This window comes from Eriocheir sinensis, chromosome 38 (genome assembly GCF_024679095.1).
Source record: "Eriocheir sinensis breed Jianghai 21 chromosome 38, ASM2467909v1, whole genome shotgun sequence".
Classification (NCBI taxonomy): Eukaryota; Metazoa; Arthropoda; class Malacostraca; order Decapoda; family Varunidae; genus Eriocheir; species Eriocheir sinensis.
The window spans coordinates 17,089,017-17,114,337 of record NC_066546.1 but is presented as its reverse complement, the minus strand read 5'-3'; the positions used below and the strand labels follow the sequence as shown (position 1 = coordinate 17,114,337).

The window sequence follows — 25,321 nt, the reverse complement described above, 5'->3', positions numbered from 1 at the left end:
CTAATGTGGGGTTATCTAATTTCTTTACAGAGTGGGGACATCACCAACATCAATCTCAAGGGAGTGTTCTTCACCTACCCAACACGGCCGGACACCCCCATCCTGCAGGGGCTTGACGTGTCCGTGGACCGAGGCAAGACCCTAGCTCTGGTGGGCTCCTCAGGCTGTGGCAAGTCAACCATCATCAGCCTCCTGGAGCGCTTCTACAACGCCGAGAAGGGGACGGTGGTAAGCACAGTGACGTCTTGGAAGATAGATGAGGGAAGGAAGGAAAGAATAAGGAGGAATGGAGTTTCAGAATAGGAACCAAGAAGGAGGGAAGCAGGAGAGATTAGAATACAAGGAAGAGGACTGGTTTGAAACTAAGGAGATAAAGGGCAAATAGAAAAGGTTAGAATATATAAGAGAGGAGAGTCTCAGAGTGATGGAAAGAAAGGTAGACAGACAGCAGGAGGTAGTTTTTAACCTTTCCTTTCTTCTCTTCCTTCTGTAGTTTCCCACCTCTTTCCCTACTTTTCCTTCCTTTCCTTCTCTTCCTCTTCCTCACCTTGCTGTCTGTCTTAACCAACTTTTCTCTTTTCCTTTCCCCTCTTTCCCTCCTTTTCCTTCCTTTCTTACCTTTCCTTCTCTTCCTCTTCCTCTTCCTCACCTTGGTGTCTGTCTTAACCAACTTTTCTCTTTTCCTTTCCCCTCTTCTATAGTTTCTCACCTCTTTCCCTTACTTTTCCCTCCTTTCTCTTCCTTACCTTGCTGTCTGTCTTACCCAATCTTTCTCTTTTCCTTCCCTTCCTCTCCTCTCTTCTATAGTTTCTCACCTCTTTCCCTTTCCTTCTCTTCCTTTTCCTTATATTCTAACCTCTCCTTACTTCCTTTTTTTACAGTTTATCAATATACACCACAAGGGTCATTCAGGGAAACCAATATTTCCACTTATTACTTTATTAACACACTAAAAAATATGTTTAACATATAAATATATTACCAAGTTCAGTTTAATGTACAGCTTAATAGGATCTGTTGCCATATACAAATAATGCTCAGTAGGCTTTCAGTGGTGTTTTCATGAGTATGAGTTTCATTACGTAGAGGATTTAGTGTATTTATTTTATTTCCAGACCATCAACGGCCAAGATGTGGAGTCCCTCAACGTGGGCTGGGTGCGGCAACAGCTTGGTCTCGTGTCCCAGGAGCCGATCCTCTTCGACCTCACCATCCAGGAGAACATTGCGTACGGCGACAACTGGAGGACAGTGAACCAGAGTGAGATAGAGGCTGCCGCGAGGAAGGCAAACATTCATGACTTCATTGAGTCTCTCCCTGATGTGAGTTGCTTCCAGTACTTGCCTAAACTTGTGCTGTTCAGCTTTCTAATTATTTTCTTTTCATAATAGATTAACAATTGAAGATATCAGGCATAATGATACAGATTTTTGCGAGCTGGAATGAGTCTGACTTGAGGGATTGTGTATGTTGTAATATGACATTTATCGTAAAAGGGCTAACCAAAACAATTAAGGTGGTATTCGGTTGTCAGAGCTATAGATATGGAGACCTTCGGATGTCACAAGTTTCTGGGAAATTTGCCTTTCTATTTTGAAATACAATTAGTCATGGATACTTTTTAGTTTAAGGTTCAAAAGCCTTGTCTAGATAATTAATTAATTGGCAAACCCTTCAGAAATACAGCACCAGGGTAGGAGCTAAGGGCACCCAGCTGTCGGGCGGCCAGAAGCAGCGCATTGCCATAGCCCGAGCGCTGGTGAGGAACCCAAGTGTGCTGCTGCTGGACGAGGCAACCTCCGCCCTCGACACCGAGAGTGAAAAGGTGAGTCCAGAATGATAATGGTAGTTTGGCATGGCAGAGGAAGAATTGTACATTATGGGAGTGTCTTGTGTATCTATTTACTGAGCTAGTAATGACTCCTGCTGCTACTGATGAATATATAAAAACTGACAGAAACTAAACACAGGTCTTCATAAAATACTTCCACACACACAGGTGGTGCAGGAGGCGCTGGAGCAAGCACAGGCTGGCCGGACGAGCATAGTCATTGCCCATCGCCTCTCCACCATCCAGAGTGCAGACACTATCGCTGTGATCAACGCAGGACAGGTGGTGGAGATTGGCACCCATGACCAGCTCATGGAGCAGAAGGGTCACTATTTCTCCCTCTACCAGACCAATCACTAAGCTTTCTTGTGGAGTCTGGTGGATGGCCACAGCCCACTAGTGCCACAGGTTAATTTTATTTGTAATGGCTGCCATGATATATGACTTGCTTGGTGGGACTTGACTCTGGGTCCTTGAGATCACCACATCCATGTGCCAACCACTCTGCCACTGCCTCCCAGGCATCAGGAGTGAATGAGTGTTTGTACGCTCACTCACTGAGGATGCCGAGTCCCACCACAAGACGCTAACAATTTTTAACCATCACTGAGTGGTAGATGATGCTTCAAGTTCCTTATTTTTATATTGAGTTAGTCATGTATTAGCATTTATTACCATTATTTCTAGTCCGTACCTGGCATGCCAAATTCATCACCACCTCATCATCCCACCGTGCCCAGAACTATCATAATAATATAGACTTGTGTATGTCAATTTTCTTGGTATTTTTAAGATGAAGTTTAGGAAATTGACTTTACATGGATGCTACTTTTACACATCTTTCTCGGTCTTTTACACAACAGAATTTTATGAGTATAAGAGTCAGCTATTTGAAAGACAATGTGATTACTGCCATCAAGAGTTCCTTGGTGAAGTACTTGATTATATATATATATATATATATATATATATATATATATATATATATATATATATATATATATATATATATATATATATATATATATATATATATATATATACACTTCCCCCCCTTCATAACCACTTGCTACTATATTTTTATAACAGTACAACTCTTCAACTTAATATTTCATTCATACTTCACAGCTACCCCCACCATGGCTCTACCTGACACTAATGTATTCATATTCCTCCTGTATTAATCTTCAGTTAACTCCTGTACTCACCATGCTGACTCTCACCTAAGGTGATGTACTTAATCCAGGGAACCATTGATGCCTCTAATTACAACCGTGTGCCTTAACATTGTATGACAGTAATCCCCAATGCCCCAGCAATAGTTACATTGCTCATGTGAATCTCTCCAAGAGCAAGTTCTTGGTAACCTGACAAATTCATGGTTGGATTTGCTCTTTTAAATTTGTACCTACCTCAGGCAACCCTCATTTGAGAGCAACAATATTATGGCCACAGTCCCACCAACAAGCATATGCAGGAATATTTTTGTAATGCTGTGTTTCAATTGCGTTTTCATGCGATCATTCTATAATTATACCTATTAATTCTTCTCCTCAATCAACTCTGACACACACAGTCGCAATCAGATAAATACACTGCTTACCTATTATTATTATTATAGTCTGCTCAATCTTGATCTATTTACGCAGCACACCTTCCCCACGGCTATTGTACGACTGGCTTGACTGTATCACTTTGTTACGATAGAGCTGATAAGACCTTGTAATACCATTCATCATGCAATGTAAGAATGTTTTAATATATGTGGATCAGCAGTTATTTCTACTACATAAAACTGTCCCTTACATCACTATAGCCATGAATGTTTTGTGAATTAATTTCCATAAGGTAAAGAGAGGCTACAGTAACCTACATAACCTTTCTTTACTTTCTGGAAATTGTTACGTAATAAAACATTCGAGTACAGTGATTGAAGAGGAATGAATTATGTATTACAAGAAATAACAGCTGATTGACAGGTTTTAAATCATTCTTATATCAAGCAATGAATGATAACATGGGATCCTATGAGCTCCATGGTAAGACGTTATTGTGATACATCCGAGGCTGCCATATGATAACTTATTTAACCTATGATGCTATGATCCCATCTCTCACAAGGGGTTACTGTCTCCATTTACTCCTATCATTCACTTCTTGTTCCTCCAATCCCTTCACTGTCTTCTTGTATGTAATCTACCCATCTTCTTGGGCTGTAACTCTCACTAAATGCCTTCCTAAACACACACACACACAATCAGATGCCTTACCAAATGAAACCTGTGTCAAAAGTATATACAAATTTGATGAGTCCTATGATAAAATGTGATAATATGCTTTAAGAACTTTACTCAAACCTGTAAAAATATACCTTTCAGTTATGCTGCCAAGAATGTATATCCTAATCAGTTAATTAATTGTACATTTAGTCACTAGTTGATTGCCTGAGTGATGTGGTGTCCTAGGAAACTTGACATCGTGCATCCAGTATTATGTTAATTTAAAAGTTATTGTTTAGTTGTGCAGTCGTCCATTGTGATAACACTGAATACTAGTTTGGGCATAATCTAATGTGTTGCCCAGCTAGCCACTGCTAATTATGGGCTACACTTCATGTTAGGCAAGGTATCCATTTGTTTGTTATTTGTATCTGTGTCCATGGCCAGATTAGTGAGATCGTTTTTTTGTTGGCAACTGTGGGTCCTTTCCTCCCCATCACTCTGCTACACAGTCCCAACACCTATCTCTTCCTCTATGTTTACTATAGCTAATATATGAGGACAAGATAAGTGTCGGGAGTGTGTGACAGAGCGGCAGAGAGGAAATGACCTGTGGGAGCCAACACAAAAATGATCTTGCAATCTGGTTTTACTATAGCATGGCACAACACTGTTGAAGGGAAGATTACTCAACAATTCCACCCATAGGATAAGTGGATGCTTCTCTGCCCTTCCCATGTTAGATTTTATGACACACACAGATTCAAATACAGACGATGGAGAAATGTATGCCAAGCCTTTACCATCATTTATATCATTATGTGTACTCTATTTATTGTTGTAGAAAGACATATTATAAATTTGGTGACAATATAAAATTTGAGAATGTATCAGCTGTGTTTTTTTCCTCCATTCTGCTAGATTTAAAGTAGCTCTGTTGAAGCCTAGAAGCCATTGGTAATTTGCACTGAACTGATTACTGGATGAACACTTTTTTTTTTCCTGGCAAATAAGTTAGTTTTAAAAGGTAAGGCTTGGAAAATGACCCTCACTCTCAGATAATGCAATAAAACTTAATAATAATCTAGACAAATTAGTGGTGTGGGTTTACACCCAATGTGTCTTGCAACACCAAATATTACAGCACACAACATGCTATGATAATACCTTGAGAAGTCACCTGTACTATTGACTAAAGGTGACATTAACCTAAGTGCTTGTGCAAGAGTTAATCACATATATGCTACAATATGTTCATGTGAAGAAAAGATGGTTTAGTAGTAAAACTTGTATTAGTAGAGTTAGTAAGCCCCTAAATCAGTAGCATCCACTTAACCCTTTCATTGCTAAAAGCTCGCAGCGAGCATTAGGCATATTTGCTGGTGGTGCTAAACGCTTGCTGCGAGCTCCAACCACACTCGAATCTCTCGCGTATGAAAGTGTTCCAACGCTAATTCTCACAACACAGGATTGGCAATTGAGTGGGTTCTTCACTAAATTTGGTGGGAAATCATATCAGCCCAGCGCAGCAAATCTACGGACGAGTAACTGGTGGATGTTCTTGCCCAATATAGCGGCATTTTTGCATAGAGACCTATCACCTGACCGATTCTTTGACCAAATAGTTGTAAATATTGCAGTTGGCAATACTCCCTTGCCAGAATCTGAAGGAGAGATGTCCGCAGTTCTCTCAATATGGCTAATCATCCCGCACGCACCGATGTAAGTGTTAACATTCAACACTCCCTGAACGTGCATGTACGTTCGCAAGAGGGGCATACATAACAGATTCCTATAGATCTGGACCTCCTCTTTCCAATGGTGTTTTTGATTTTTAGCTGTGATGAATAGTTTTTGAGATACAGAGGTTAAAAGAGACCCACCATTGGGCTGTCTGACTGCGCCTGAGGGGATAGTCGTGTCCCGTCCTGCGCGCAAGAAAAGGGTTAAAAGTCTACCCCCTCAACAAAAGGTTCAAAATACCCTTAATCTACAGGATATACAAATGTCAACCAAGTGTGTCTTCAATAAAAATGTCAGAGGAATGTGTAGCAAATTTATTTTTTTCCTTAACTGTGTATAAAGAGGCCGGCCACCCTTCCTACACGCTGGTCTTGGCGCTCAGCATCTCGCGTTTCTTGGCCCTTGCTGCGGCAATCTCTTGCTGCTTCTTGCCGGCCAGGTTGTGCTTGCGGGCAAACTTCATGTTACGCAGGAACTTGGGCTCAACCTGAAAGAAGTATCCATGTTTCCAAAAGGATGGAGAGAGATCTGATTGCAGTGTATGGGGTGGTGAATGGAATGGAGAAAGTGGACAAGGAAGATTTAATAACATAGGAACTTGGGCTCAACCTGAAAGAAGTATCCATTTATCCGTGAGGAGGGAGAGAGAGATCTGATTGCAGTGTATAGAGTGCTGAATGTTATGGAGAAAGTAGACAAGGGAGATCTAATAACATGGGACACTAGAGAATCAAGAGGTCATGGAAGTAAGATGAAAAAGGAAGCCTGTAGAAGACATTAAAAAGAACAGCTTTCCACGGAGTAATGGAGGCCTGGAATGGCATGGAAAAAGATGTTGTCCACGCAAAGACGCTTCATGAATTTAAGGTCAAGTTGGATCATAGTAGATATAGCGACGGGACAGTATGAGTGAAGCTCCTTTCCCATATACCACAACTAGGTAAACACACACACACCAAAGTCCCATCAGTCCTAAATTGATAAATCTCACTGAAACAACACCCAATTTTGCTTGAATTTCTATGGTAGCTGTCTTGCATTGAACAGAGGGTCTACTTTAATTGGTTTGGTCATCCCTTCTACACTCAACGCGTCATATGCTGTAGATACTCACCCCTCGCATAGATGGATGCTTTTGCTTCTTGGGGCGGCGGATGGGGTTGCTGCAAAGACAAACACGCTACCTTAGTATACTCAACAAAAATTCATGTCTTACTGAACCTTATAAATCCTTCCACTCTTGACAGACAATACAGAAAGTTCTCATTTAGTAATCCAATGTCTGATGAAAACAAGTAATAATAATAAACGGTAATACAGTACTCCCATGTTTTATTCATCCTCAGTAAATATAAAAAAATATATATACTTCACCAAATATGAATGAAATAGAGTGGACAAAGCCAGAACTTACCGGTGAGCCTTCCGGTTCTGGTTGTGATTGGTGTGGTTCTTTGACTTGGCCATGTTGATGGGTTAATCACCTGTCAAAGAGAAGGAAAATATGTATAAATTATCTTGTTACTGCCAGTGGTGAGAGAGAGAGAGAGAGAGAGAGAGAGAGAGAGAGAGAGAGAGAGAGAGAGAGAGAGAGAAACTACAAATCTGCAGGCTTGGGTTCGAATCCCTGCCTTGGAAGTCAGAATGCAACCCATCCATCCTTCCTTACAGCCTGGCTGATAAATGGCTACCTGGGGACACCCAGGGAGCGTAAACTGTGGTAACCCGGATGTCACACTAGCCCTCAGTTTTAGCACACCCAGTGATTTCATGAAGAGGCAATGGAGCTAGTGCTCATAAGGGGCCCAGTGCCTCTTCTCTAAAGGTTGTCAACGTGCTGGTCAGTCATTTTTAAATGCATTTATGCTGCCACTGTTGATGACCCCATCCGGCAATTTGTACCAGAGGTGTTCACGACTCTGAAGGAAAAAACATATTCGTCTTATGAGTAAGGTGCCTTGGATTCAGCAGCTTCAGTGTGTGGCCACTGGTCTGCAGGTGTGCATGTCTGGGGGCCAGCTTCAGGAAATCTTTGCTCTCCCTACCTTGCCGAACCCTTTGAGGATTTTGAAGAAATCAATCATGCATCCCCTGGTCTTTCTCTGCTCCAGAGTGGGGCCCTCCTCGTCACCCTCTCCAGCTTGTCAATGTCCTGTCTTTTTCTTTTGACCTGTAACGCTTTGGATCGGTTCTTAGGTCCTCCTCCTCAACACTTGTACACTTCACACCATGCACTTTAACAGTTACTTCATAGTGCACACTTGTACACTTCACCCTTGGTCTGGTGTAGGGGAACCAGACCTAATGGGAAACTCATGCTACGTTGAGTTAATGGGTTCTCCAATACTACATGCTTAAGGGGCCATGGAAACGGATACGAGCATCGAGGCCACGCGTAGATATAGCGAGAACGTGAGCAGGAACGGACAGATAAGCAGACCAGTGGGTTGAGAAACAATGCCGCTCACTGGGACACACGAGCCACCATTGTCTTATTTGAGGTGATAAATGTCTCCAATGTAAGGCCAAGGCATCAAACTCAAAGGCCAATCTGACGGAGATGAGCACCGAGGCCACGCGCAGCTATAACGTAAAATAAATACACCTCCCAGACCCTCACTGCCGCCATGGGTTTTATTTACACTTATTAAACCTGTAATAGCTAACACACTAAAGCCATTACCATTAAATCAATAGGCCTGGTAAAGACACTAAGGCCTAGGGGTTAATTATATACAGGTGTGAGGCGCCAGAGAGGACGGATGAGGGAGATAATAAGGGATAAATAATGGCCGCCGCGCTTACCTCACACAACCTCCTGCAGCCACACTCGGGGAAGAAGGAAGGCTCGTAGTCCACCTTCTATTATTATTATCATTATTATTATGTTATTATTGCCATTTTATTATCATTATTCCTGGTTTACATGAAAGGGGATTAATAGATGGTAAATGAATGGTAAATAAGATATGAGGCATTTTTTTGATCTCATTTACGCTGTTGAATTATATCTCTTAACTTTCTATGACTTGTGAAAAGGCTATATTTGCTCTTTTATCCAGTCAGACTTAGAAATAACGTCAATACTACTACCACAACTAATACAATGTCATTTTTTCAGTATTTCTTCCTTCTACAACTATCTTACCCTTACCAAACCTTCCTAATAAATCATATATATACATGTTTAAGTATTTATTTGCATATAGAAAGTCTGACACGTAATATACAGTAAAATAAATTAATATATGGTAGCTATATATATAATCACCATGCATTAACCTCTATATTTCTGCTTCAAACATGAGCCTAATATACGTAACACCTTGTAAATTAAGCTAGATTGACAGTTTATTCATTACTTATAACTTAAAGCAGAGTCTATATTTATTTCATTTTAATCCTTAGTATAAATAATAAGTAACACACATACGCATACACACACACTTAAGCCCCTCCCACCTCTCTCATGCACCTCTAAGCCCCGCCCTTTCGCCCCGCCCACATGCCTTTTGGTCCTCTAAGCCACGCCCCCTTCGCCCTCTCAGCCAATCAGAGCCTGTGTTTACATAAAAATCCATGATGGCCGCCGCCCGTTACCATGACAACGGGTCGGTGGCACAGTGCCTATGACGTCATCCAGGTGTTTGTGCGTGCGTTTGTGTGTTGCATAGTTACGACGCGAAAAAAATAATACATACACGAATGTTAGGTACAAAAAATATTAGAATGAGGAATATCAAACCTTTATAATACATAAGCCTTAAGTATATATGACTTATTCCTCTGTATATAACATTTAACATAAGGAAACTATTTCATGTATCAATCAAATGCATTCTGACAAGCCTCAAACAGTATTTTTTAAGGTCACATCTACGAAAACAACTTAAAAATTGCAATTACTACATAAGTCTTAACCAGATATATGACTTATTTCTCTATATATTACATTTAAGATAAAGAAATTATTATGTATATCAATAAAAATCATTCTGACAAGCCTTCAGCAGTATTTTTTGCGTTATTATTACGAAAATTAACTAAAAATGTAATTTCTACACTCGAACCATAGCTAAATCCTTTTAACACCCTTCAACACAATCCATACTTCAATATTCTTCTAATTTTCACATCCATATGGCTGTTCCTTAAAATGTACCTTCATGTGGAAAGTCAGACGAGGCTTAGAATTATAACCATGGCCGCATATCTTACACTTGAAGGGCCTGTCACCATTAAATATCTTCTCATGCTTCTTGAAACTCTTATGGGCCAAGAACTTCACCTTGCAACACGGGCATTCGTATTTCTTTTCCGTCCTCTGGGCCTGTAGGTGCTTCTGTAACCGGGCCTTTGAGGAAAAATCCTTCAGGCAGACTCTACACTTAAAAGTCTTGAGTCTTAAGTGGTATGTTTCGTGTCTGTTTAAGGCCACAGCTGTCAGGTATCTATGGCCGCAGACATGGCACTGATGGGGGTATGCCTGGCGGACCTCCCTTTTATGCCGCATGAGATGGCTGGAGTTTGAGAAGTTATATCCACATTCATGGCACACGTGGACCCGATTCTGGTGTTCCTCGTCCATATGTGTTCTGGCCCCGGCAAGATCGGTGAAGGTCAGGGAACAGTGACAGCAGGTTATGAGTTTGCGGTTATGAATGCGCTCGTGAAACTTGCGGTTCTTGTCATGCACGAAAGAATGATTGCAGAAGAGGCACTTGAATGGACGGTTTTCATCAGTAAGCGAGAACCTCTTCATGTGGTTCTTGAGGTATTTCTTCTGGGCGAACTTCTGGCCACATTCCTGACAGTTAATCTCATGGGTAGTACTTTTGCTGTCATCAATAGGGGAGGGAATTTTCGTCTTTGCTGATGGCTGACACCTACATGGCTGGTTACTGCATGACGGACTGCTGAAAGACTGACTGGATAACGAACTAAATGACTGGCTGTTGGAGGGCTTGAAAGGAACTGCCTCACTCTGACCACTCACTGAACATTCTCCAAAACTAGGAAGCTTGATTTCTGGCTCCTCGCCCTCCAGGAGTTTGAAGATGTAACAAAACTGACAGAAGTTCGTAAATGTATCCTGCCAATAGCTGTTTCCCTGTAAGATTTCACTGCTGTTTGGAGATACGATGTCTGAGTCCCCATCCTGAATCGTGTCTGAGAAAAAGTAACATTCATTACCTATATATGGATGAAGTGATGTACCTATTCTTATTAATGTATTTTTCTAGTATATAGCTATGTGAAAGATTTATAATATCTGGTTCATACAAATGATCAAGAAAGACTATACACCAATGAGCATTTCTGTGTTTAAATTGACTCAGTAATAAAACAATAAAGCTTAAAGATATGTCTCCCTCTGTAGGTACTTGAAAACCACGAATTACAAAACGCACTGACTTATCTATACTTACCACACGAGGTTTGTCCCTGAGTTGTATCCCAGTCTGAGTTGCCCTGAGGAGACTGCACAATGCTTGCCTCACTAGGAGATAGATAGATAGATAGAGATGGAGAGAGAAAAAAAAATATATAGGCAATCAATAATATTCATATCGTATCTACACACTATATGAAGCGCCACAATGGTTACAATGCAATCAGACTATCACTAAGGCAACTTTGAATAGCTGATCGAAGAACCAGTCACATGAACTACATCCATGGACCATCTATATACCAACCTTTCGCGCAGCTGAGATGCTAGAAGCTGCTCCTCCTGCTTTTTGCGCTCTTCGTATCTGGCAACGAAGTCCGGAGGCTTAACATCGATACCTGCATACCAGCAAGAGGAGAGCATTTTAATCATTACCAACTATAAATCAAAACGGACTCATTGCTAAGGACTTCCATAGACAAAGCAATTTATTATATTAACCAACACCTGTATAAACCTATCCTTTCCTGTTGACAAAGCAATTTATCTTCACCAATATTGACTGGAATGTGATACCAGTTTTACCTGCTGGCTTAATTATGATCCCAAGCAGTTGCTGTAATAATCGTAATAAAAGTTTACCTTGAGCCTGCATGCACCTGTAGTTTCTCAGCACATTGGTGAGGCGTATTTTCTCAATGGCCACCACGCCGCTCCACTCCTCCTCTGTGAAATACTCCTGAGCGTCCACCTCGCCGGGAACACTCGCCATTGTGACAGCCTGGAGAAATGACACAAGGATTGACAACACGCACGCTGCCATTTAAATCCCCGCGTCGCTACAGGAGAAACGAATTGTCCTTTACAATACTCACATAACCCAAGTCTCAGTTATTTTTCGACTGACTTGAAAATAATACCTAGACGTAATTACACAAGGATTTGCAACACGCACGCTGCCATTTAAATCCCAGCGTCGCTAAGGCCTACAGTATCTACAGGTTTCCCTTCAAAACACTCCCATTCCTAAGTCTTATTATTTTTTGCCTAACTACACATGATAGGAAAATCTGCAACACGCACGCCGCCATTTAAATCCCCGCGTCGCTAAGGCCTAAGGCTATCTACATACATAATATTCATATCGTATCTAGGCTAAATACCTAAATATCTTCATGTCATATCTCTCGTTACTATATATATTTTCCGACCTTTAATGAGTTTGCAAGATATATCCGAGGCTATAGGCTATAATTTCGTAGGTTTTCTTCGATTGATATTTAAGCCATGGCGGTGTAAGTCATCCAAGAGGCTTATATAGTATCGTAATGCCGAGATCTTTAATTCTATCATGTATATTTTCTCTGTAACACAAGTATTCACTAGTAAATATACGTCATCAGGTATCCATGTTCTGATATCCTGTTCCCAACTTGAACGTCACCTGTTTAATGGGTTTGCCTGCTCATAAAGGACACCAAAGTGGAAGATTTTGTCTGAATAATGATGTTGGACTAAAATTACACTGGGATTCAAACCGCGTCCAGCTTTAACACGTGAGAGAAGACGTGACTTACCCGGGACACGCGGATCTACTTAATTAAAAACGAACTATCCCATTGAAATAATCTCATTACCTAGAGTCACTTATCATTTAGCGACTACCTTAGTGATAACAGACATGATAATAGACATAATAGACGTGACTTACCCGGGACACGTGCGCGGCGCCTCCTGTCAAGCGGCCACGTGTGTTTTGTTTACATATTTTGATCATTGCGTTCGTGCGTATTTTTCTTATAATTTACGAAACCCAAGTGCCAAATTAATAAAGATATGCATGAAATCACATAGAAATCAAGGTTAATGAACTATATGACTAATCTCCATTGTTTTGCCTACCTGGGTCATCGCTTAAATCATCAACTTAAATTAACTAGCCTTCTACTACTACTACTACTACTACTGGTGCTTCTACTATTTTTACTACTACTACTACCACTGTAAGATCTTTGCTGGTTACTACAACTACTACTACTACTACCACTACTCCTAAACTATTTCTATTACTATTACTAGGCTACTTTTACTACTACTACTACTACTACTACTACTACTACCACTACTACTACTACTATTACTATGACATTTAGATTAGAAAATGCCTCTAACACCAAGAATCTGCCTTAACCTGTAAAATAACTCATCTCTTAAGGGCACAAGATAAGCCCTTCACTATAGCCAATGGTACAGCCAGCTCTTACCTTTAACATAGGAGGAAACACAAGGAAAAATACAAGCAAAACAGTTTAACATTTGATTTATTCTAAGGTCGAAAGAAGCTGACTCTTATCGGCGAACATTTCCTGGGCTGCCACTTATTCTACGGTAAAACGATGTTACGTAAATGAAATGGTTTAAAATGTTGCCAGAATTCCCACCTACAGGCATTGGGGCGGTCCATCAGCTTGTCCTTACTCGATGGGGGACTCTTAAAGCTTCTATATAGAGGGAAGAATTGTACCTAGCCACTCCTAGACATTACCAGAGCCATAGGACAGAAAAGTTTGACCACGTTCGTCACAGGCCGTTACGAAAAGAACAATACAGAATTCAAATAGGTATACAAGAGTTAGGTATCGTCAGAATCTCTAAGAAATACCTAGGGCTCTAAAACACTGTAGTATCATAATCAATTTGAGTTCCACGAGTCTCTTCACATGGACACTGATACAAGAGGTTTTTTTTAGCTCTACGTAACATCAGAATCCCTAAGAAGTACTTAGGGCTTTAAAAACACTGTCATATCATAATCAATTTGAGTTCCACAAGTCTCTTCATATGGACGCTGATACAAGAGTTTTTTTGTGTTCTAGGTAACATCAGAATCCCTAAGAAATACCTGGGGCTCTAAAAACACTGTAGTATCATAATCAATTTGAGTTTCACGAGACTTTTTCGGTAATAAGCTCACTGTGATGAAGTCGGTCAAACTCTTCTATTCTATGGCTCTGGTTGTCATTTCCAGACAGATAAGAGACAAATAAGCATAGCAATTCCCTCTACACAGAACCCCTACATAGGACTTACATAGGAGCTTCAAGGATCCCTCAATATATCTTACGTTAAACTATACACATTATTTTTTTCCCTTTCCAATGTGTGAGATCATCTTGTCCACTCTACAGACACTTACACTGTTGAATGTCCTCCGCTCAAACTGCCTCCTGTTGCTTCTTTGCTTACAGAGGTCAAGTTTGGCATTATATCTGGCACTGGCGAGTTTAGTCTAGCTAGAATATGCACCTTAACACTCTCTTCCTTTTTTATTTGTAGGTAAAGGTCATGATATCCACCCAGAAACTCACTTTTTTACTCAAATATGCAGCTCTCTATATTCCTTCCCTTTTTATGTGTGTAAAGAGCATGATATCCATACATTTAATCGAGGCAGCCTTCCTAACTTCTATGAAAAAACTATACAATTCCCCATATTTCCCCTTTTGCTTGTGTTCAGATCATGCTATACTCTTTTTAAACCATTCCTCACTTCCTTCTCATCTCACTTCTGTCCACCTGAATTCATCCCTCCATTTCCTGACCCCTTGTATTTATATGTGAAGATCATGTTATTTTTCCCCCTTTTGCTTGTGTTCAGATCATTCTATCCCCTTTTTTGACCAAACTTCACTTTCATCTCCTCCTCTTCTCAATTCTGTCCACACAAAACATAGTTCTTCATTTTCTATTTCCTTAAAGAACTTCTACGTCTTTCCTATCTCTCCTATCCACTCCTTCAACCAAGCCTCACTTCCTTCTCCTCCTCTTCTCACCTCTATCCACACTGCTCTCCCTCCTCTGCTCATACTCCTCTTCATCGCTGCTGTGCGTCCTCTTGTGTTCCTTTCTAACATCCGTCTTTGAACGCTTTCCTGAATCCTCCTCATAATCCTTCCTCCTGTGGGACCTTCCGTGCCTCCTCTCCTCCCTCTCGCTGTGGTCGTGGCTCCTCTCCCTTTCCCTCTCCTTCTTTGAGCTCTCAGAACGCCGCCTGTCTTCCTTCGAGTGCCGGCTTCTTCGCCTCTCGTGTGATCCCTTTCGATCTTCCTTGTGGCTACTTCTCTCGGCCCTTCCACTGTTGTCTTCCTCGGTGTCGCTCCTCTTGCTCCTCCTCGCCTTTCTGTCTCTTGATTTGTCTCTCTTCCTGCTGGACCTTCCTTTGCCCTTGTCACTGGAGCTTCTCTTGGAGTCTTTCATTCTGTGCTTCTTCTTGGACCTTCGCTCGTTTCCTGTAAGAGATTGGTCGGTGTAAGTACACAGATGGTAGCCTTGGAGGGTCACTATGATTAAATGTGAACAAATACCACAACATAAAGACCTGGAGACAGTGTGTGGAGGAGGATATGAGAAGGAGGATATGAGAAGGAAATGAAGAAGATGAGAAGGAGAGCAATATTTTAACTCACTCATTAACACATCTGAACACACAAGACAAAGTACGCACACTGAAGACACATGAGAGAGGCAGGTGTGTGTGTGCGTCTGTGTGCACTTAACTCACCTGATGAATCACCCGAGTCACTTGAAGAGTCGGCGCTGTCACTGCTGCTGTCCGAAGAGCTGTCCGAGCTATCACTGCTGCTGTCGCTACTGCTGCTATCGCTATCACTGCTGCTGCTGTCACTGCTACTGCTCTCGCTACTACTGCTGCTGCTGTCACTGCTGTCGCTGCTGCTGTCACTGCTGCTGCTACTGCTACTGCTGCTGTTGCTCTCCACCTTGATCTCCTCCACCTTGTTAATTTGTTGCTGAACGGGAGCCACAACAGCTGTCGGTTTGGGCTGTGGAGACGTAAACAACAGGAAATTATACGTCAATCCTCACACACAAGGATTATAATAAGGAGACTAATACAGCACTCTCCATTTCTCTATCTAACTATCTATATCTCAGATGCCCTGCTCCCTCCATCTCTCCCTGTTCTGGCACTCCCTTTCCGTAGACTCAATCCTGCTGCTTCCAATTCTCTCGCTACAATACTCACTCACCCTATTGACCCACTTCACAGGCGGTCTTCCCCTCACACCCCCTTCCTCAATCCTTCCCTCATACACTCTCTTCGCAAATTCATTCTCCCCCATTCTCATCACGTGCTCAATCCATCTCAGTGCACCATGCTTCACCCACTCCACCACTCCACAATCCACTCCCTTCACTGTCACACCCACAAACCTCTCGTACACAGTTTTATTATTTTCTCCATCCCATCCTGAAACACATGCACCTCTTATATAACTCATTTCCAGTGCATGTACTCTCAATTACCCATCTCCATTTAGTGTGTTTCTTTTTACTGATCTCCTTATGTGCCCTTGAGCTAACTCCTTCCCACACACACACAAAAAAGGTCCCATCACAGTCTTAACAAAGGTGCCCCAGATAATCAACCTACCTGTGTGCGAAGGAACTCTCGTAGGTCATCCGTGAGGCCGCCCAGACCGCAGGAGGTGAAGAAGTTGATGGCAAAGCGAGTGTTCCGAGGGTTGTCCCGCGGCAGCAGACCCTCAAAGGCGTGAGCCAGCGTGGGGTCTCGGAGCCTCTCATTGAGTTTGGCCAGGCTCATAAACTCGGCCAATTCCTGCAAGGGTTAAGATGAGGTTCCAGTTATTCCAATTTTTTTTTTTTTCTCAGAACTGCCTCTCTGCATACTGAATTCTCTCTCTTTCTCTCTCTCTCTCTCCTCTTTGTTTTTCCTCTCGATCTTTATCTGTTTTTCCTTTCTTTCTTTCTCCTCTCTAATCTTTTTTCTTTCTCCTCTGTCTATTTATTTATCTATTTCTCCTCTCTCATATACTCATTCCCTCTACCAATCTACTTTACTCATGAGCAACTACAATCTCCATTCAACCAAAGACAAAGTTGCTGAGTATTTTGACACAAGTTCCTACATTTACTTTTCCATTCCTATATGAACTAAGCACAAACTAGCCAGCCCTTGACTAACCTGGAAGAGCAGCTTGATGAAGACCCTCGAGGAGCTGGTAGTCTCGTCTTCATTCAGGTGGATGTGCGACAACACCTCCCAGGATATGGCGTCCGAGAACAGGAGGTGCGCAAAGAGTCGCGTCACGTTCCGCAGCTTCTCTGTTTCCAGGCGGTGGCAGGTGTCGTACGCATCCTTGAAGATCTGCTGGAATGGCTCCTGGTACAGCTTGTTGATCATGCAGAACCGCTGGGCCAGGAGACCATAGAACTTGATATATGTACGCTGTTGGGCGCAGCAATCTAGGATCATATTGCAGAGCTCTGATTCCCAGCCTGGCTTGATCTCCCCCTTCAGGAGCTTGTGGGCGCATTCATCGACGTCCAGCGATGACTGTATGGTGAGGTAAACGGTCCTACGGAAGGCCACCATGTTGGTCTCGGTCTCATCCACGATGGTTTGTGCTTCCTTTGCCGCCTCCTCATCATCCTCGGACTCCTCGTCGTCGCTCTCAGACCCGCCCTCGGAGCCACTCTCATCGCTGTCCTCGCCTAAGATGCTGCTACGTATCTCCTTGTACTTCTCCTCACTCTCCTCGTACTCTGGGTCGTGCTTGAAGACATTGAGGATATCCTGAGCATCCAGTTTCCCGTCAAGTTCTACAATGTGAGTGAACTGCTCATTTTCCTCAACTAAATCCAGCTCCTCGGGCACGGCTGGGTGGTCCTTGAATCCGTCCTTCACTGTGGCAAAGGTCACCTCCAGCATGTACGAGACACGCGTTTCCAGCTTCCCCTCATGCAGAATGTTCCTGAAGGTCTCCAGAATGATCTTCATCCCCCTCGGACTGACCTCGTTCAGCTTCTCCCCACACTCGGTGAAGAACACGATGGCCAGTTCGCACGAGTTGTTTCTGGACTTTTGGGCGACTTCTGAGTCCGAGGTGACGTCCTTTGCCCTCTCCAGCAGGAAGGTTAAGATCTCTAGTGCCACCACCTCATGGGCCACTTGCTGATTGACTAAATGGGCTATGAACTTACAGGAAGACATGCACACATTCTTGTCGTTCTTCTTGACGCCACGCCTCAGCTGAATCACCAAACGCTTCAGTAACAGCTCACCAATCTGTGGGAACTTGGAGTTGATGATGGCGACCAGGGCAGAGTAAACATGGGTGAAGGTCGGAGAGAACGCCTGTGCCTGCATGAGAGCCCTACACAAGACACCCCTCCCTCGAACAATATTCTCCTGGAAGAGCTCTCGGACGATGATCCCGATGTTAGAGACGTTCACCTTATTGACGAGGCCATTGATGGACTTCTTCAATGCCTCCCAAGCTAGTCTCTGGAAGATGGCGCTTGACTTGTCCGTGATCTGCGCTTGCATCATCTTCAGCTTGGCGGGAGGGATGTAAGCCCCGCCTGTCTTGGTCGTGAGCGGGTCCATTACAGGTTTCTTGATCAGGTCGCGTGCAGGGGGTGCGGAAGGTTTGTTGGTGGAGTTGGAATTCTCCTTTTCATTCCCTTCGTCCCTCTTCCTGCTCTCCTTTCTCGCCCCTTCCTCTGATCTCCCTCGTTTGTCTCTGTCTGTTGAGGAGTCCCTTTTTCTATCATCTTTTCTGTCCCTGTCTCTCCTCTTCTCCCATTCTGGATCTTGGTTCCTTGGGTCCTCGATCTGAATGCCCAGTTTATCGGCGTATTTATTCCAGTATGTGTCGCTAGTCTTGAGCTGCTTGGCCTTGTGTAGTGCGGCATCCTTGGGACTGTCACCACCCCAGTACCTTGCGCCGATCTGTGGTTCATCAGCTTCATCGTCCGAGTAGTTTCTAGACCGTGATCGTTTCTCTCCTCGGCCGTTCCTCTCCTCCTTCCCCTGTTTCCGGTCCTTCTGTCGACTTGGGGAGCGAGAATGTGAGTCCGAGTGTGATGAGTCGTCCTTCTCAGTTGTTTTTGTTGCCTCGGGATTCACGGCAGACTTGAGTTTCTTGGCGCGAGCTGCTTCACGTTCCTTCTCGAGATTCTTCGTGCGTTGCTGAATCTCCTCTTCAAGCTGTAACTGTTCCTCGAGTTGCCGTTTCTTCCTCAGTAACTCCTGCTCTGTGGTTTCATCGCTGTCGTAATCCGGCTTCTTGTTGCTGTCCTTCTCCTTGCTCTCTTTCTCGCTTTCACTGCTGGACGAGTGTTTCTTATGCTTATGTTTTTTGTGTTTCTTTTTGTGGTCGTCTTCGCTTTTCCGCTTCGAGTCCTTTTTCTTCTCCTTTTCCGGCTTTGTTTTGTCCTCCTTCTCGCTCTCGTCTTTCTCCACATCCGTTTTCTTGGCGTTCTCGATGATTTCCCCTTCCTCTTTCCCACTATCCTCACTCTTAGCATCCTTAGCCTTCAACACATCTACCTTTTCCTTCGAACTTCCTTTCTTTCCTTCTTCTTTTCTCACTTCCTCTGATTTCTTTGACTTTGAAATTGTGGCTTCGGATTTCTCTCCAGGAGCTTCATTTACATCCTTTCCCTTGTGTTTAGTTACTGACGGTTCTCTCACTACTTCAATATTCTCATGTTTATCTCCAGTCTTCTTTTCGTCCTTTGATACTTCGGACTTTCTCTTCTGGTCTTTGCTAGTGGAAGATTTTTTGTGTTCCGTGTCTTTAGGAGGAACATCTGTGACTTCCAAGGTGCTTGGTTTTGCAGACTTCATTTCTTTCTTTGTATCTTCATTTGCGTTCTTGCTTGTTGACTCCTTGGAAGTCTTTCTCTCACTAATGTTTGTGTTCTTGCTCGACTCCTTTTCGCTGTTCTTGGTTTTGCTTGATTCCTTTTCTGTCTCTCTCTCGACGGCATTGTTTGTGTTTTCATTGGTCTTCTTGCTTGAGGTCTTGTCTGCTTCTTTTTCACTTCTCTCTAATTCCTTCTTATATGAACTCTTCTCAATATCCTTCTTACTTGAGGTCTTTTCAATTTCCTTCTCATCCTTGCTGGCCTTTGAACTCTTCTCAATATCCTTCTTACTTGAGGTCTTTTCAATTTCCTTCTCATCCTTGTTGGACTTTGAACTCTTCTCAATGTCCTTCTTACTTGAGGTCTTTTCAATTTCCTTCTCATCCTTGTTGGACTTTGAACTCTTCTCAATATCCTTCTTACTTGAGGTCTTTTCAATTTCCTTCTCATCCTTGCTGGCCTTTGAACTCTTCTCAATGTCCTTCTTACTTGAGGTCTTTTCAGTTTCCTTCTCATCCTTATTGGCCTTTGAACTCTTCTCAATATCCTTCTTACTTGAGGTCTTTTCAATTTCCTTCTCATCCTTGCTGGCCTTTGAACTCTTCTCAGTATCCTTCTTACTTGAGGTCTTTTCAATTTCCTTCTCATCCTTGCTGGCCTTTGAACTCTTCTCAATATCCTTCTTACTTGAGGTCTTTTCAATTTCCTTCTCATCCTTGCTGGCCTTTGAACTCTTCTCAATATCCTTCTTACTTGAGGTCTTTTCAATTTCCTTTTCAGTCTCGTCCTTTTTGCTTGAATTCTTATCTATTTTCTCTCCTATGTTTTCCTTTCTACTTGAACTCTTCTCTATTTCCTTCTCCTCCTCGCTAGATTTCTTACTTGAACTCTTGGCAATTTCCTTCTCATCCTCATTAGACTTCTTACTTGAACTCTTGGGAATCTCCTTCTCCTCCTCGCTAGATTTCTTACTTGAACTCTTGGCAATTTCCTTCTCATCCTCATTAGATTTCTTACTTGAACTCTTGGCAATTTCCTTCTCACCCTCATTAGACTTCTTACTTGAACTCTTGGGAATCTCCTTCTCCTCCTCGCTAGATTTCTTACTTGAACTCTTGGTAATTTCCTTCTCACCCTCATTAGATTTCTTACTTGAACTCTTGGCAATTTCCTTCTCACCCTCATTAGACTTCTTACTTGAACTCTTGGCAACTTCCTTCTCATCCTCATTAGATTTCTTACTTGAACTCTTGGGAATCTCCTTCTCCTCCTCGCTAGATTTCTTACTTGAACTCTTGGTAATTTCCTTCTCACCCTCATTAGATTTCTTACTTGAACTCTTGGCAATTTCCTTCTCCTCCTCGCTAGATTTCTTACTTGAACTCTTGGCAATTTCCTTCTCACCCTCATTGGCCTTTCTACTTGAGGTCTTGTTAGTCTCCTTCTCAACTGTTCTATCTGCATCTTCAATTGGCTCCTTTTTAATTTCGAGCTTCACCACGTCAATTGTATTTTTGGACGATTTGTTTTCCGTCTCCTTCTCCTCCTTGATTAACTTTTTCTCACTCTCTCTCTCCCCCCCAATGCTTGAACTCTTAATTGGACCCTTTTCCGAGTCACTGGTGGGCTTTGTTTTGCTTCTCGGGTCATCTCTGTCGCTGGAATCGTCGTCGGAGCTGGAACTGTCCCTCTTTCGCCTCCTGTGTCGACTGTCTCTCTTTCTGGAACGTCTTTCTTCCCTCGAGTGATGACGGCTGCCTCTACTTCTTTCCCTTCTCTGTTTCTCCCTGCTTACACTCCTCTCCCTGCTTTGATCTCTGCTGCGTTCTCTGCTTCTCTCTGCTTTGCGTTCCTTACTCCTGTTTCTGCTTCTATCTCTGCTTTCATCTCTGCTACGCTCCCTGCTTCTCTCTGCCTTGCGTTCCTTACTCCTGTTTCTGCTTACATCCCTGTTCCTATCCCTGCTTTTCTCGGGTTTTCTGTCCCTGCTCCTGTCTCTGCTTCTGTCCTGCTTCCTCTCCCTGCTTCTGTCTCGCTTCCGCTCCCTGCTCCTGTCCCTGCTTCGCTTCTTGGAGGACTTGTGGTGCTTGGATCTTCCCTTGTGGGTCTCGTGCCGTCCCCCGCTGCTCCTCTCCCTCTCCCGGTGCCTCCTGTGACTCCTCTCGTCCTCACTCTCAGAGGAGCTGGACCGGCTTCGGCTCCCCATCTGTAGAAAGATAATTTACAACTACATATATAAAATTTGATTATTAGTCTGTCTGCAGCCATTAATCCCTTGACTGTGGATTTCCTACAGTCAGACATCACCAAGCTACAGGAATGGAACAAAAAGTGGCTGCTACAATTCAATGAAGAAAAATGTATAGTCATGCACCTTGGGAGGGGATATCCAGCATACCAATATCACATGGGAAACACTCCACTATCCACCACAGAGGCAGAGAAAGACCTGGGAGTGTATGTTACCAGGCTACCAGTGAAGGGATATCCAGCACACCAATACCACATGGGAAACACTCCACTATCCACCACAGAGGCAGAGCGAGATCTGGGACTATATGTTACCAGGCTACCAGTGAAGGTGAAATCCATGGCAATCGCAGTGGACGGGTTAAATAGACCAGTCAGGATAGCCAAACAATACCTGAATGATATAATTTCCCTGGCCTAAGAATCACTGGTCAAGCAGAAGCATCAAAAACCTTACGAGGCACCCTTTTATGAGTACTAGCTCCCTTGCCTCTTAACCCGGTAGCAGCGACGGGCCAAATTTGTGGCTTTTCCATGTAGCAGGGACGGGTCAAATTTTTGCCATGATATAAACCCCCTAAAATAGATGATGCATACACTGATCACAAATATGTTGATATATATTATGAGATGGTTTGAATGAGTAATGATTTATTCTCATTTTCATCGCTTAGAGGGGCCTTTAAGAAACATGATCCCCGCAGCTACCGGGTTAAGCAGTCACTAGGTAAGCAGGTCTAAGCATCCATGGTCTTATGGCAGAAACGTTTACCTCACCCTTGGTCTTATGGCAGGAACGTTCATATCCCTTGCCCTAAGCACCCCTGGTCACACAAAAACGTTTATCTCCCTTGACCAAAGCATCCCAGAGACGTTTACTCACCCCTGGTCGTATGGCAGGAACATTCATCTCCCTTGCCCTAAACATCCCTGGTCACATAAAAACGTTTATCTCCCTTGACCAAAGCATCCCAGAAACGTTTATCTCACCCCTGGTCATATGACAGGAACGTTCATCTCCCTTGCCCTAAACATTCCTGGTCACACAAAAACGTTTATCTTCCTTGACCAAAGCATTCCTGAAACGTTTATTTTCTCCTTGATCTTAAGGTAGAAAAGTTTATCTCCCTTGCCCTAATCACCCCTGGTCATGCAAAAACGTTTATCTCCCTTGCCCAAAGCATCCCTGAAACATAAGAACATAAGGAGACTGCAAGTGCAAGAGGTATAATGGCCTACACAAGGCAGCTCCAGATTCCCCCCCACTACCACCAGTCATCCTCTCCCGTGGCCTAAGCATCCCTGGTCACGCAAAAACTTTTATCTTCCTTGAAACGTTTATCTCCTCCCAGATCTTAGGTAGAAACGTTTAATTATTTCCCTTGACCAAAGCATCGTGGTCTGTCAGAAACGTCTTTTTCATCACCGGTCTTATGGTAGAAACGTTTTACGGCCTAACAGAACAATGACCTTAACAGAATAACAACCTTAATAGGATAACAACAGACAAATAACGGAATAACAGAAATATAACCTCAAAACACACCTCCTCATGGACCCTAAACACACAAATCACAAAATCCTCACTACCAACCTTCCTCGGGGGGTGACTGGCCCTTAGACACTCCCCTGTGAAGCCCCTGTGGCCTTACACCTTAACTAGAGGCCCTGGGGATTCTTAATCAGTTGAAAAAAGGCCGAAATAAGGTCCACGTCAGCCCTTAGCACACCAAGATTGTTATGGTGCAGGGTTACCAGAGGTCACTAGGGCTATTTTTTCCTATTCTGAGCTGATAAAAAAGGCTAATAACGGTGATTTCTAAGGGATTATGTTATTTGCTTTCTTATTTTGTTGCATAATTGAATCAGGAACGTGTATTAGTGATTTAGGAGCGAGATACAAATTTAACTATTGCTCTCTCCTCCTTTTGTGAGCTGATAAAAAGACTAACAATGGTGATTTCAAAGGGATATTGTTATTTTCTTCCTTTCTTTGTCATAATATGTAGGTAGAAACATTTATTTAACCTGTATTAGTGATTCAGGAGAGGGAGGGGGAGAGAGAGTACGGTACGCGTCATTGATCATCTCTATTCTCGTGGTCACTTCCCAGTACTTTCTTTCCTATTTTTTAGTTAAGCCTCTATCTACATATTATACTTTTATGAGCCTTTCCCTTCCTTCATCTGCTTGCTGGGTGCCTCAAAAACGTAATGAAGTCCCAAGATGTCAATTTGTTACACTCCTGCAGCTTCCTATGTAAATCTCGTCATCTGATCTTCAAGGATGCTGGTAAATTTATTATAGGACTTTTATGAGCCTTTCCCTTCCTTCCTCTCCTTGCTGAGTGTCTCTATAACATAATAATATCCCAAGATGTCAATTTGTTACACTCCTGCAGCTTCCTTATGCAAATCTCATCTCCTCTGATTTTCAAGGATGCTGAAATATCTAGGACTTATTTTTTAGCAGTCAATGATGCACTTATATATAGCATTAAGCCTTAAGTTGGTCCATAGAGCCCATTGTAGAAAGGATATTAGCTTTTTTTCTATATATTTTCTCCCTGTAATGTTCTGTCTTTCATTTCAATTTTCTGATAGCCTCCAAACCTTTTATTTCATACTTAGTAATCTTCATTTTACTTCCATTCGTATTAAGTCTTCCTGCTGTCTTGTCAAGCTTTCCCCTTCATCAGGATCCTCTTGCAGCTTCCAAAACCTGATACCTGATCCTCAAGCTTTCTTTTATTTATTCTGACATCATCCAAACCTTTATTTTACCTTTCAATAGCATTAGGTCTTCTTGTTGTTTGGTCACGTTCTTCACTACATCCAGAACCTCTTGTAGCTTTCAAATCATCATCTTCAACCTTTTGTTTTCTTATTCTGACAACCTCCAAACCTTCCTTTTAACCTTAGTGATCTTCAAAACATTCCTCCTCCAGTATTGTGTGTTCTTGCTGTCTAGTCAAACCCTTCACTTCATCAGAAACGTCAATATATAACTACCTCACACTTTTTTACCCTTTAAAATTCTATAACTGCAAATATGATAAAGAACAAAGTACAAAACATAACTGCCTCACTCTTTTCTGCCCCTTAAAATTCTATAGACTACAAAATTGATGAAGAAAACAGAACAGTATAGCAGATTCATCAAGAAACACAAGTAGCAGCTTCCAAAATAGGA

At 42.6% G+C, this 25,321-nt stretch overlaps 4 protein-coding genes across 12 annotated transcripts in view; 1 reads left to right on the top strand and 3 right to left on the bottom strand.

Moving 5' to 3' along the window:
- LOC127008769 (ATP-dependent translocase ABCB1-like) overlaps positions 1-4,940 on the top strand; it is a 33,332-nt gene extending 28,392 nt beyond the window's left edge. For all 7 annotated transcript variants that reach the window (XM_050881149.1, XM_050881144.1, XM_050881150.1 and 4 more), the window contains exons 23-26: positions 31-228; positions 1,116-1,322; positions 1,679-1,825; positions 2,000-4,940. In XM_050881149.1, coding sequence (XP_050737106.1) covers positions 31-228; positions 1,116-1,322; positions 1,679-1,825; positions 2,000-2,191 — 744 coding nt within the window. In that variant the 3' untranslated portion in view covers positions 2,192-4,940. The remainder of the gene's footprint in view (positions 1-30; positions 229-1,115; positions 1,323-1,678; positions 1,826-1,999) is intronic.
- A 1,152-nt stretch (positions 4,941-6,092) lies between these two features.
- LOC127008773 (uncharacterized) lies at positions 6,093-8,648 on the bottom strand. The gene is made up of 4 exons (XM_050881154.1): positions 8,599-8,648; positions 7,208-7,277; positions 6,908-6,956; positions 6,093-6,280 (listed from the first exon to the last, which is right to left on the bottom strand). The coding sequence occupies exons 2-4, from the start codon at positions 7,258-7,260 to the stop codon at positions 6,152-6,154; spliced, it is 231 nt and encodes a 76-aa protein (XP_050737111.1). The 5' UTR covers positions 7,261-7,277; positions 8,599-8,648; the 3' UTR covers positions 6,093-6,151.
- A 332-nt stretch (positions 8,649-8,980) lies between these two features.
- LOC127008818 (zinc finger protein 184-like) lies at positions 8,981-13,021 on the bottom strand. The gene is made up of 5 exons (XM_050881214.1): positions 12,897-13,021; positions 11,828-11,966; positions 11,493-11,583; positions 11,223-11,293; positions 8,981-10,962 (listed from the first exon to the last, which is right to left on the bottom strand). Exons 1-5 carry the CDS (start codon positions 12,960-12,962, stop codon positions 9,917-9,919), a joined length of 1,413 nt encoding a protein of 470 aa, XP_050737171.1. The 5' UTR covers positions 12,963-13,021; the 3' UTR covers positions 8,981-9,916.
- Positions 13,022-13,489: 468 nt separating this feature from the next.
- Positions 13,490-23,904, bottom strand: LOC127008768 (pre-mRNA-splicing factor CWC22 homolog). Of its 3 annotated transcripts, none has more exons than XM_050881142.1 (6): positions 23,724-23,904; positions 21,093-22,085; positions 17,190-20,957; positions 16,638-16,823; positions 15,747-16,026; positions 13,490-15,474 (listed from the first exon to the last, which is right to left on the bottom strand). In XM_050881142.1, exons 2-6 carry the CDS (start codon positions 22,083-22,085, stop codon positions 14,993-14,995), a joined length of 5,709 nt encoding a protein of 1,902 aa, XP_050737099.1. In that variant the 5' UTR covers positions 23,724-23,904; the 3' UTR covers positions 13,490-14,992. The 3 variants fall into 3 exon arrangements, with proteins under 3 accessions (XP_050737099.1, XP_050737100.1, XP_050737098.1); XM_050881143.1 differs by having other exon boundaries at positions 17,190-20,822; XM_050881141.1 differs by having other exon boundaries at positions 17,190-22,085.
- Positions 23,905-25,321: the final 1,417 nt, after the last annotated feature.